The 13,715-nt window shown below is 43.0% G+C and overlaps 1 protein-coding gene across 2 annotated transcripts in view; it reads left to right on the top strand.

Annotated features, from left to right (window-relative positions):
• Positions 1 to 315: 315 nt before the first annotated feature.
• The window catches only part of ROR1 (receptor tyrosine kinase like orphan receptor 1), a 168,312-nt gene continuing 154,912 nt past the window's right edge, over positions 316 to 13,715 (top strand). Inside the window, exons 1-2 of one of the 2 annotated variants that reach the window (XM_054834225.1) lie at positions 316 to 638; positions 12,631 to 12,813. Coding sequence is in view for 1 of the 2 variants with exons in the window: in XM_054834224.1 (XP_054690199.1) it covers positions 539 to 638 (100 nt within the window). In the remaining variant the exon portion in view is untranslated. The remainder of the gene's footprint in view (positions 639 to 12,630; positions 12,814 to 13,715) is intronic. The other variant, XM_054834224.1, reaches the window with a different exon arrangement.

Consider the following 13,715-nt stretch of genomic DNA (forward strand, 5'->3'; position numbering starts at 1 on the left):
CGTGCGGTGGGCTGTGAGGAAGGGCACGGCGGCCGGTGCCTGCACTTCGCAGGGCCGCAGGCTCACGGGGCGGGGAGGCGGCGGCCACCCCTCAGAGCTGCCAGGTGAGAGCCGGCGGGCTGAGCGGCGAAAGATGGCGCCCGGCGGGGAGAGCGAGGCAAGCGCCCCCCTGCGGCGCGCGGCAGCCGGGTCGGGGACGGGCGGCAGGAGGCGGCGGCGCGGGCGGGACAGTAGGGGGCGCTGCTCGGCCGGGCTGCGGCGGGGCCGGGGCGGGGTGGGGTGGGGGGGCTCGGCCGGGGCCGGGCCGGTCTGTGAGCGGAGCTGGCGGAAAGTGACAAGTGAGAGGGGCTGAGGGCGGCAGAGGTGGCGGCCGCCCGCCCTCGCTTCCCCGCCCGCCAGGAGAGCGCAGCCCCGAGGGCGCGGCGTGGGACGGGTCGGCGGCGCGGGAGGAGACGCGGCCCCGCGGCGGTGCGCGGGCTCGGCCCGGGACGCCGGCGCTGCGCGGTGGATGTGGGAGTAGCGCGGCGCCGGCTCAGGAATGCAGCAGCCGGGCGGTGGGGACGGGAGCTTCTTGCTGCTCCCGCTGCTCCTGCTGCTACGGGCGGGCAGCCGGGCGGAGCTGGGGGACGCCACGCAAGGTAAGGGGTGTGCGGGGCCGCGTCCCGGCTTTTGTCCCGCGGCGGGACGGGGGTGATACCGGGGACACACGCACGTCTGTGAGGGGGGGCCGGGACCGAGCCCCCGCCGAGCCGCTGGTGCCGCCTCACGGGCCGCCCGCGTGGGGTCCGTCGCGGCGGGGCCGGCCCTGAGATGCGGCCGGGCGCCCTGCCCCGGCTGTGGGGGCGAGCGGAGCGGAGCGCGGCGCTGCCCGCCGGCGGGACGCCGCCCTGCCGAGGGGGGCTGCGGGGCTGCGCGGCCCCTCCACCCGCCGCAGAGCCGGCGGCTCCAGCGCTGCTGCCCCCTCTCCCGCCCCCGTTAACGAACTCCGAGTTTTATACTCGATCTGTGTTTAATTGCTTCGTAAAAAGCCCTTCCAAGTGCTCGGCCGAGTTATTAGCTAAGTGTAACCATTCCCAGGCAATCCCGCTTTTGATAGGTGATTCATGGTTCCCGAGGTGGTGTTATCAATGATGACTTGTCCTTCAGCTCCAGCTTTGGGGGATGTTTTGCCATCTCATCGCCCTTGCAGTCTTCCAAGAAGTTTTTAATTTTTTTTTTTTAAACAATAACCTTAAAGCCTCTTTGATTTAGCTTTAACAAGTAATATTTATTTTGCGATCCTTCTGTTTTATTAGGGTTTTGATTTCAGCCTTTTGCAAATGATTTATGTTTAAAGCGTAGCACATGCATAAAGAGACCTAGATGGAATTAGGCAAGAAGGACTGATTTCTGAGGCCAAGTCAGTAAAAACTGAGCAGTGCTTTTGGACGCCTGCATGCGAATTTCAGTAAGAGGTGGATATTCATGAACGCCTTCTCCTTGAAGGTATTTTTATGGTGGGTACTTAAATCACAAGCCACTTCTGAAAAGACCTGGTTGATAATATGGCCATACTTAGTATTTAAAGAAGGGAGAAAAGTGAACGCTAAAGAGAGAAAGCTGACTGGGTTTAAACACTTAGCAGTTCAGAACTGGAAAAGCTGTGGTTATAAAACCTCTAAGCCAAATTACAGATATTGTAGGATAACTGCCTTGAAAAAAATCAGTCGTAGCTAACAGATACAGCACTCTTGTATGCCTGTGCCTGAATTTCTCTCTGTGTCTCAGTGTGCCCCTAATGATGCCATTACCCGGGACTGTGTGTTAGGCAGTGGATCTGTTTGAATGACTGCCAGATATCAGAGTGCGACTCTGTGGGACACAGGAGTCTCCTGGTGCAGATTCAATGGCTGGATGATGTTCTAGCTTAGGGTAGGAATTCTCCATGACATCTCAGTGGGAAAATTTTCAAACGTTGTTTTCTAGTGTCTCCAGGGAATGCTGTATTGTGCGTAACAAATAGATGTACTTTTAAAAGGGGGGAGAAAAAGACAGGCCATCTTTTTTCCTGGTTTTCAGTTAATTTCAAAACTTTAAGATGGGTTTCTAGGAGCCTGGAGGGACCCCTCCTCCCTGGACATAAAGCAACTGGTCACATTGGGTCCAAAACTGGCTGGTTTCTATTTACTGTGAATTCTGCTGGGAAGTACCTTTCATTATATGAATTCACCTTTATGTATAACTATTAATATAGTCATTATGCACAATTACTTTCCACAGTGAAATATTTCCTGTGTTTTAACTAGTGTCTTTGGCAAAAACTTACAATGTTGATTTGTGGGCAGATCAAGTGATTTATTTATTTTTTTATAGGTAGACATCTATCACATATGTTACAACCACATATTACATTTTCCACCAAACTTGTTTAAGATCTAGGTTCTGTAGAAGAATAAGGGAACCTGAACATCTAACATTCTAATTAAATAACAAACAAACAAACTCTATTATAAAGTGTTTTACAAATTTCTTTAAGATAACTGTAGTGGCTGGGTGAATAGATTTTGCTCCATCCTAAACCCACCCAACCATACAGAGCCCTTCAATCCTTCCCCTCTTACCCTCATATTTTTCAAAAAGATAGAATATGGACCACTAAATAAGTTAAAGACCTTTTTTTTTTTTTTTTCCCCAGGCATGTCACATAAGGACTGCAATGAAAGTCCATCTCTGGTAGTAGCCTAACTTCTACTACCAGAAAAGATGGGCTGGGAGTCCAAGATCTGACAGTCTAACACGATGAAAATATTGGAGAGTAGTTTGGGCTGTTAGCTCCCTGAGGTCCAGAAGGATCAGAGCCTCATTGTGCTGTGCTTGGTCCAAACATCTGTGAAGACATGACTCCCACTCCTGAGACTTCCCAGTTTGACACTCTGATCCAGTAAACGTACACAGATGTGCACAAACGGCCTCATGCGAGTAGGCTGATACAGCTCAGCAGGACAAGTCAGATGTGTATCTGCTCGGAGGCCAGAAACCTGCGCAGCTATTGTCACATCTCTTTTGGGGGGATTATTACCAAATCGTCCATTTAGTTGAGATATTGTCTAGTAACCAAAACCGTTTTGCCGTGTTGCCTTCCAAAAGCTCTTTTTTTGGCTTTTCCTCTTCACTTTTCCCCCTGTCTCCTGCTGCTTCCTTTTTGTCAATGACCTTTCCTTGTAGAGAGCAAAACAAAACAAAAAGCACATTTTCCTTTGTACATTCATGCTGTCTTTAATGCGCACTCTTCCCAAGGGTGCTCAATGGCTGGCCCAAATGTTCTGAATAAAACCACGAAGTTAACGTGAATATAAGCAACAGGAACTCTCTAACTTGGATATTTTTTTCATTCTTTGCAGTATCTGACTATGAATATTACCATTTCAGCTTTATTGTTATTCTGTATCGTGTATCTTTGTGAGGAGTCACAATGGCAGAAGCACAAATAGCATAAAAGCATTTTAAAAGCATATAGTAAAACCGCAGATCTCTAGATTATGTTTCAGATTATACTGTTGATTTCCTTGAAAGTTACCGCTTGTGAGATAAAGTTTCGCAGCTCTCGATAAGTCCCTTTAATACCCTGGTGGTTAATTGTTTCGTCCGTGGGTCAACAGGCTGCTATTTCAGCCAGTATCCACTTATGAGTTTACAAACAAAATGCTTTTGTTGCCATAATCCTATAAGAGGATGAGACTAGATGTCACTGATTTACTGTGATTGCAGTCTTGCATTTCTTGACAAAAGTTCTTGAAGGATCAGCAAATTATCTTCAGGGCATCGCTGCTTTGTTTCTGTAATTAATGTCTATTGAAATTGCTGTGTTGATTACGTACACACAGGAACTTTAAGTTAAAGCATTGCAAATGAGATTGGGCGGGGAGCATTTTAAAGCTTGTATATGGATTTTAAATACAAATACTTAAATCTAGGCGAAGGGGGTGGTGGTGGGGAAAGCTTCCCTGAGGTGTGACACTAGATACCACTCTTTGGAAACACATGTAGAAATGCAGCAGTCTTCTGAGACTCAAAGGAGCACTTCAGAGTTGAAAACTCTTTAAAAAAGTCTCTAACTAAATGCAGCTGCTTTCCACATAGCGATTGTCTTGCATGCCAGAAATATCTAGAAAGTTAACTAATACAAAATAAAAAGTGTAAACCTTTTCTTCCCAAAGCCCTGGAAGAAAGCCTGTCATCCTCAGTTGCAAATTTTATGTTCACACAATTGTGCATGTTTTTGATATTTTCTATCTTAAGAAACAATTTTTAGTAATCATCTGGTAGATTGTGAGCTGCAGTTATTTTTGGCTGCAAAGTCATGTGTTTTTATCTACTGTTTCAGTGCATCTTGCTATAGGTACCCAGGTAATATGTGCTGGTACTTCACTGGTCAAGTTGCACCCTCAACCAAAAGAAACGCAGCCTGTATCGGGGCTGGCCTTGGCAAAGCTGCACAGTCTCACACCCAGCCTTGCGTAGGTAGAGGCTGACAGTGATAATGCGGCTTACATTTTTGACAGTGACTCTTGTGTATTGAAACGCTGAAATGAATATCAACTGAAGTTATTTTATTGTTAAGATGCTATATTTGATCCAAGTTTCTGCTTTTAAAAATTAGCAAACCGGGGCCGTTGTCTTAGAATAATCTCTTGCACTTGAAATCAGAGGGAAAGTTTATATGAAATCTGGTAGGAAGCGGTTTCTAGAGGTGAGGGTAGTGCAGCACTTGGGAGGGCTGTGGAACCTACTCCCTAAAGCAGAGCTTACAGAAATTTTGGGTTGATTGGCATTGGGGCAGCAGTTCAATAGTTAAGTGACTTTTAGGGCTTCTTCTATCCTGGTTGCTTTTTCATTCTAATCGTGGAGATATTGAAAGTCAATGAATCTGCTCATTTATAAATGAAACAATGGTGAAATGAATAAATGAGAGCAATTGTCTATGATTCTTTGGAAATAGTAACAAAATACTGGTGTTAGCTGAAGGATGCTTCTGTAGGCTCGGTAACTGCAGTTTTACATACTTTGTGATGAATGAAAAGTACTCTAAAATTCCTGAAATTCTACATTTGGTGTAAAATTTAATTCGGTCAGGCGCTGCAGAAGGAGTTATAATTTTTTCTGTCCGTTTACAGGCAGAGTCACTGATACACCCCCCCCCCCCCACCAGGAGTGTGGCATGTGAGAGGCTTGGTCATGTTCAATGTCCTTTAACTGGGCTGAAATGACAGAATGCGTAGAAAGGCCGTGAAGTATGCTAAGGTGAAAAAATGGAGTAATTTCAGCTTAAATAGATACTATTAGCATGTTATGTAATAATAAAGCTTTAAATATTACCATTATTTCATAGTAAAGTTCTTTTAGATCCCTTTGGGAATATAACGTAAAAGAACTTGCGTATATTTGGAATCTAATGCAATGTGCTATTGAAAATGGTGCTCCGCCAAAGTCAGACAGCTTGGGAAAAAGTAGATTTAGAAGGGAACCCTTTAGCGAGGGAAAGCAATAATGCAGGCTTCTCAACATACTTCCATGCCAGCATCCTGTAGTGAGGAAGATTGCTTTCCAGGATCTCCTCCTGAAGTGGAGACATTGGAGTGCCACTGTTTCCAAGTAAATCTGCAGAGCAGTATATGAAAGGAAATGGCTAGTGACTTGTGAAAAGAATCCCACGGTGCGTATTGCTGGGATGGACGCAAATTTGGAGGATGATTAGTTAGATAATGATTCCTGAAAAAATAATGCAGAACGTTCACCAACAGGAACAGAAAGCCACATCACTCCCATCGAGGAGGAACTGAGAGGTGTAAATTAATTGTGGGGCCAGTACTGTGTTTCAGCAGTGCTGTGTACAATGCCAGGCTTTTTCTGATGTATTTCAACAAGTCATTAGCAGGAGTTCATGCTGAAGGCATGAAATAGGCTCTAAAGCAGAAGAAAGCCTAGGTCAAGTCTGCTTTGTTACTTCTACCAAGTTCCACGGGGTGATTGTACTTGATATCCTCTTTTAACAAAATCCCTTCAGAGAGCTGCATAGAGGCGCTGGTTGTGTTTGATCAGTGAGGTGCTGCAGAGCACCTTCACAGGAGATTGAAGAACAACAAAAATTGTCTCCTGCAGGAAGTATTATCCTGCGTCGCTGATGGTGGCAAGGTCTGGGCACCACGTCCCTGTTGCCTGGACCAGGACAATTACATGCCGGTTCAGTAGTGCTGGTCCAGGCATGGCTTAACCCACCTGGGACCTGCGTTGGAGGCAGGGAGTCTGGGCACGCTCATGGTGCTTTGGGAACGTTGAAGGGAAAGGAGATCTGTCTAGCCTTGGTGTCAGGGAAGGTTAAAATATAATAGAGGCAAGTCACCGCGTGTAGAGGCAAGACACACTGCTCCTAAAGAGTTTGAGCAAAAGTGTTGGTAACTTTGTGCAGATGTTGCATGGTTTTTATAACTGCTGCTGATGCCCTGTTCTGTGTTGTGTTGTACAAAGGTGTGCTTTCACTCTGCAACAGATATTTGGGACTAGGTTTACGTTAAGGCTTAGCCATCCCAATATGCAATGGTAAAGTTTCATACCTAGATGAATTCTTGAGAAAACAGTTAGTGGAGGCCCCAGTGGAAGCCTGCGTTTTATTAAAAGTTTTTTTTCAAACTGGTCAGGTCATATGTTGAAACTGATACTCCACGATGGCTTCCTGTGACCTTCTGCTCCTTTCCTCCAAGGGGTGTCAGTTGTGCCTACTCCTGCCCCGTTCCCAGATGCTCTGCTCCGTCTGCAGCAGAGGTCTGAACATCTGCTCCGCGCAGAGCTGGGAAAGAGACGGGGTGGTGAAGCTCTGCGTCGGAGCACAGCAGCAGGCCATGGGAAATTGAAACATCAGAGATAAGCAAGTAAAAAATCCTCAACAACTTTATAACCTCATCGCGCATTCCCTCCAGAGACTGGAAATGTATGAGGGTATGCTTTTCTTACCCTTAGAACTTGAGATTATCTTTGGAAGGATATGCACTTCCAGATTCACAGCGAGAGCATTCCTCTTAAGAGATATTTTGTCTTCCTCTGAAGGAGGTGGCACAATCCCTCCTGAAGATGCTATGCCATGCTTTAAGGGATTAATGGTGCAAGTGTCATGCACTGCCTGAGAGAACATAATGGCTACTCATTCAGAGAAGCTGTGTGCTTCAGTGCTGAGAATACATGCTGGAGAAGGAGGGATTTTATGATCTGCGTGGCCTTATTTTCAAAACTCACGAGGACCTTTAGCTCTTTATCATGTTTACATGGGAGAGCCGAGCACTTCTCAAAATCTCATCAGAAAGGGCATAGGGGGCAGATCAGTCCAAAGGCTTCAGAAGCCTGCTCAGGAGAAATGATGATGCCGTGAGTGAGAAGTTTTACTAGAGCCCTTTCTAAATCATGTTTTGTTCTTCCTAAAGACTTTGGTTTAAAAGCAGGGATGTAAATGTGGTAACATATGTATGAGGATTCTTGGGTAACAAAAAAATGCCAAGATTAGAATGAATCACAGAGTATTGTGACAAGGGTGAGCTGATGGACATCCTAAAAAGTCTGGAGCACATATAATAAGGGCATAGGAGTCTTGATGTTCTCCAAGGTGAGTCTGTTGGTTATGGTGAGGACTTCTCTTTATTCTTTGACTTGGTACCAGCTTTTGTTACACAACATTATGCACTGGGTATGTTTGGATAGTATAAACCAGCTTGCCAGAGACATTTTATTGTGAATATGAACATGTTATGGAATGGCAATCGCAGTCCTCAAGATAGTTAGATGTCTGGAAAAAACCAGAAAGGATTAATCCAGACTCAGTACACCTGGTGAGGTCAGGCAGGTGTATTCCTGTTCCTCTCTCACTACAAATTGAAAGAGATTTGAATGTTTTCAGATGCTTCTTGTAGTTGATGAAGCTTTGAAGTTTTCACCCCACTTGCAGAAAAAATTATCTGTGCCTGCACTTGTTATTGCTCTGAGCTACAAAGTCACCTTTTTGCCATTGTTGCAGGAAGAGAAATGCTGTGTCATAATGCCGTCATTGTGTTTGTAGCAGCAGCCGAATAAAATACACGAGCCTGTCTCACCACCTCAGCATCCATGCCTTTGAACATTTGTGGAATATGTAACTTGGACAGGGGTTTTGGTTTCTTTCTGTTGAATTCAGTTTCAGTAATTCTGTCTGCAAAGCTAAGTGTGATTGTGTACACAGAGCGATCTCTAGGAGAAGCCAGAAGCTTGGCCAAATGATAAACCAAATCAGTGTTAGAACTAAGATTAGATCTGGTTTTGATCAAGTGAAGTCCTCTTTGCAAAACTTCTGATACCTCACCTGTCTCTTCCTGGAGAGGTATGATCTTTACTGTACGGTGAATATCACTCTCATCTGTGACACCTTTATAGAGCTATTGTATAGCTCAGTGCTGTGGAGTCTACACTGTATTTACAACAGGTTTTACCTCTCCCAGTTTTTCCTGTAAGAGGTCAGTTATCATGGTTGAACATCTCTTCTCCAAAATTAACTTGGCTTCAAATAAAAGGAAGCATCTTTGTAATTGTTTTGTTTACTCTGAAATATTTGATGTGCTGTATAAGTAACAAGCATTCTGTACATTTTAGTGTTTAATTTTATTTTATATGTTAACTATTCATTCCATATGTTTTGATTATTGTTTTAAATACATTATCTCTCTCTGAATTTAGTGAAAATTTGTAGCATGATGGAGACATCTCTTTTTCTCCTGAGCAACCTGAGTGTAGAGAGCACCATGTTGAGCTTTCAGTGTGTGTCCTCAGAATGACAAGAGGTCATTTAATTCCCAGTTGGTTGTCAGGGAAATGGATTTATGTCATTAAATGCTTTCAGAAGGTCACAGAATAGCACTAGGTGGCTCTTCGCTTCTGACCATTGACTTACTATTCTAGTATCTTGAGTCATTTTATCTCCGTATGTTTAAAGCTCTCTTCGAAATGAAAAAACTGGTTCCCAGTTTTGATCTGTGTGCCCTTTGCTTTTTTTATGAAGAGTAGAAGCACAGAGCTCCCCTGAGACCTGAGTAGCCCCGGAGGGCTAGTAATATCCCACAGCTGAGAAGCTGGCAGCAAGAGAAAAGCTGGTAATTAGAAGTGAGAATGTGGTAGTTCAGAAGTAACTATCAGCCAGCAATTAAATCTGAAATTCCACATGGGTTCTTCTTTTGTTCAGGCCCTGTCTGGGCATTCGGTGCATTTTGCTACTGCTGGGCAGGAGAGTTGCATTTGCTCTAATTAGCAGTCTGTCAGAAGTCCTCCCAGAAACTGTGGCCGGTGCAAAGCTGGCCCCCTTCTAGCTGGTGTAGATGCTCATGAGGCTTGAGCGTCATCATCGATTTCCTTTTAATATCTGGGGCAACGTAGTAGTGTTGCTGATGTTTTTTACAGCTCTGAATAGTCCAGAGTTGTGGTTTGAGAGCATGGTCCCTTTGCCTGGTATCGCATGAAGCAGTTATGATTAACTTGGGAATGCCGTGCTGCTGGCATCTCTGAGGTTGAAACACTTCATGTTCACGATAGGACGCTTCTGAACTGAGGGCCCCTTACTTTGAAATTCACTTTTCTTGGCAGTCTGTCAGAGCCCGAGTCTGGCAACCTTTGTAAGTGAGATGCAACAAGCCTCGCTTATTTTAGCTATTGGTCTGTCACTGTGTTTTTAATTTACTGTAATTTAATAACTGACACAATGCTGGAATAAATAAATGGGCTGTGAACATTCTCATAGACTTTGGAAGTCCAGCTCAGGGCAAGATTTAGCTTTTAATTAACACTGTCCATGAGATTTATTGTTAAAATTGTATCCTTTTAAATAAGTAAATCTGAAGTTGAGTAAGAGATGAATAATTGAAACCTGGTGTGGGGTAACAGAATGCATTCTAGTGCGTGCAGTAGTGGAGCACACTGCCTTCCCCAGCAGAGCGAGCAGAGGCCCATCATAGCTTGAGACTCTGTTTCTCATAAGTTATGGGTCATTCCACTGCCAGGCCGTAAGTTGGATGTTGTCGTTATTTATCCTCTCCCTTTATTTTTCCTGTGTACGATATGTTGCTGTATGTTGAAAAACACATGTCTTCATGACATTAAGAACAGTAGTATTTTACATGTGTATAAACCAGATTTTTAGTACAGCAAAGAGCTTTAGGAAGGCCTTTGGATGCCCAGCTAAAAAGAACTGTTGAAGGGGTTTTGCTTCTTTTAGCCCGTACTGCTACCCCTACATAAATTCTCCAAAAAGAGGCCCAGGCAAGGGAAGAAGCTGTAAAGGCATCCTCTCACTATAGAGGAATCTTTGTCATTAGCAAAATTCTCATTTATCAGGGATCAAAAGAAGATGTTCTCCTGATTTTCTTCTGTTATGTAGGGGGAGATGGTATCTGATTTGCCATTTTTCCTTTGAGAGTCTGTTTGTAGGATGTGATTTATGTTCTCGCATTCTGGTTTTGTGATTTATTTATTAATGCACAATCTTCTTTTAAATCATAATGAGTGTTTCTGACTCTTACGACTGGTTGTGTAGTGAACCCTGAGCAGTAGTAAAAGGTTCACAAAACTTGAGAGTATTTTATGTGCAGAAATTTGACATTCCATATGGATTCCTCTTAAGATCTTTGGTCTCCTGCTTTTCATAGCAGCAAATATGGTCCAGATATGAGGAGCTCTGTGACCAACCCTTTTCACTTCAGGCTGAAAATCTACAGGGAATGTCAAAGGCAGACTGATTTGTTCTTGGTTTATTTTGTTGGTTGTGCTATTCAGGGCAAGACAGATTAGGTTGGACATTAAGCTAAATGCCCCATTCCTTTCTTCCTGAGCTGGTTTTTATGGGGAGCCAGATTTGGCAGTGGTCACACTTGTCTCTCTGGTTTCAAAATCTATTTATCTGTGAAGGTCCCAGTAGTTCTGGGGAAGTTCTTTGATCTGTCTTGAAAATTTTAAAAGTTGGTAGTGGGGGAAGGGGAAAAAGGTCTTCTCAATGTAGATAGCAGATAATTTTTAGTCAATTTGTTCAGTAAAGATGTCTTAACCGGCATCGTTCTTCCTGTTGTGTCAGTAAATGACTGAAGCTGTTGCCTCGGGCATCACAGACCATCCAGCGAGGGTCATAGCAGGGAGGAATGCTACCACTGCCTTTGGTTTGGGAAAATTGCAGTGTGTAGGGTTCAGCACGGTTGTGTACATTAGGTAATTTTTTTTGTCAGCTCTACAGAAATCCCCTACCCAAACCCTGTAATTGTCGGATGTTCTGTTATACTATTCCCCCTGCCAGTTATTATCTCCTAAGATTATCAAGGGTAACTTCACATGGACTAATTGTAATAACTGAAAAGGCCTAAGGGGAAGAATTCTGTCTCGACATTGCAAGTAGGGGATTAAGTGTGTATATATTCAATGTAATTTGCTGAGAGGTGTCTATGTACGTATCTGTCAGAAGAACTGTAAAATCATTTAAAATATTGCAAAGGATAGATATGTGGTGATATGGAGGCTCAACTTTCTTTTGCTTTTGTTGCGTTATCCCATTGAAGCTAATTTTATGCACTTTATTCTCCTCTTGCCTGTATAAGCTCCTGTCAGGCTCCTTGAGGAAGCACTTATGTTCTTGAAGGATTATTGTGCTAATTTAGCTTTCATTTCATCAGGTATCAAGGGCTGATATTATCCTGCTATTTGTTACTGTACTTTTACTGTAAATTACTGACATCAGAGATGGTCGGTGATCACAGTGAAGATGACTGAGTTGCAGGAAGGAAACACTAGTTTTTAATCTCTACTCGCTTTGCTGTCTTAAAGGTCCTACAAGTAGTTATGATCCTCTGGGGCTCAGTCATTCAGTAATGCCGATTAAAATAGTCAATCTGAGCAACAGAGCCTGATAGATTTTCTGCCAGAGTCCTTTAAAGAATATATGTAATGCATCTTTTAGGAAATTTAGCGGGCATATTTGCTTTCAGTCAGCTGAAATACTTCCCAAATAAAAGAATGCCTGCTATGCTGGACTTGTAATGGGAAGTACTGCCGTGTCAGAAATAACAGGCTGGATTCATTGCATCTTTTCCTTATAAATACTTTTTTTTTTCTAATGATCAATGTTTTTTGTTAAAAATAATGTTAAGAGTACTAGAACTGTATTTGTACTATAGTATTCTAAGTTGTTTCTTCTGAACTGGAGCATATTAAGTAATACAGGCATCTGAAGCTATTCAGGATATGTGTTTTATTTAAATAGGGGGTAAAAAGCGAATTATCTAAATGTTCAAAAAAGATTTACCTGTCTTAATTTTGGCCTGAGTGGAATCACTTGAAATTTTTCTTAGGACTTCTGGGTAAAATAGAGCTGCTTTCAACGTGAAAGTGATGACGTGCAGTGCAAGCCCACCCCACAAGTGTGATGTTATCGCCCTAAAAGATGGATCTTTAAACAGTTAGCATGAACTCATTCTTGTTAATGATGGTACTTGTCTACGACTAGACTTAGAAAGTAAATGGAAAAGGTACTGTGATATGTTTTCCTTATTTTTAAAATAAAATAATATTTTTTCATGGAAAATAATTTTGCTACTTTGTTTCCAGGCACGCTTCATCTAGCTGTGAACAAGGGGAGTCCTTTTACAGAAAGCAATTTTAATGCTGAATGCCCTACAATATCTTATCCTGAAGAACAGAGGAGTGCAATTCTTCTCATTGACTTCACTGGGACTTAAAGAAACAAGAGAAGTGTTTTGTTTCGTTTTGCCACATTGCTCTGTTACACTAGTACAAGTCTTGAGTATTTCCCATCAGGTTCAGTGTTGTTCAAATGTACGGTGGTAGCACTGAGATGGTTATTCTTCTGCAGGGCTGCGCAGCAAAGGAACACTAATTGACAAATAATGTGGAGTTCTGCCAGTGCCCCTTTTCCCATGGATTTTAAGTGTCCACTGCAGAACGTGTGAAATCTGAATACTTTGGGTTTTGTCTTCAAGCAGAATATAGTGTTGCTTTTGCTTCCTGCACCAAATGCCATGGGGGAAAGGATAGTTTTGATCTGTGCTATCCATACTGTGATGTGTAGCTGTCTCAGCTTTCAGGGATGAAAGATGACTGTCATTTAAAGCGCTTGCCATATGAGAAAACAGTGTCTATCCTTGCCTAGCTGTTTGGGGGAAGGGAGGAAGCAAATGCTTTGCATACAGGAAAATATCTGCTCAGGGGGTATTTGATTTCACTAAACAAAATATTATGCAGCCTCCTTTGCATGACTTTCATACCTTAATGGGGTTAAAATGAACAGCTAAATGCAAATGGTTACACTTCTTGTTCCATATATGTTCTCATGCCCTCTACCAACCTTAACCATAATATCCTGTCTTTTCTCTTAAAGAAATATATACTAGGAAATTAAAAGTCATCTCATTTGCCTAGTAATAAATAGTATAGAATTTAGTCAAATCCTAGTGAAAAAGTACTGTTTATTTCTACTAGAAAGATTTCTCAGACTGAATGTATGACTTGAAATAAGTGGTTTCATTTCCAAATTTTAAATCCATTTGTATGTCAGGAAAGCATTTACAGTATTTGATGAAAGCCATTGCTACTGGAGACAGTATTTTTTCTTGAAGCCTATATTTAGTAATTGCATGTGCAATTCAAGGAGAGTAATAGGAGTTCTCTGAGCA

The sequence above is a fragment of the Grus americana genome, chromosome 8 (assembly GCF_028858705.1).
Source record: "Grus americana isolate bGruAme1 chromosome 8, bGruAme1.mat, whole genome shotgun sequence".
In the NCBI taxonomy this organism is placed as follows: domain Eukaryota; kingdom Metazoa; phylum Chordata; class Aves; order Gruiformes; family Gruidae; genus Grus; species Grus americana.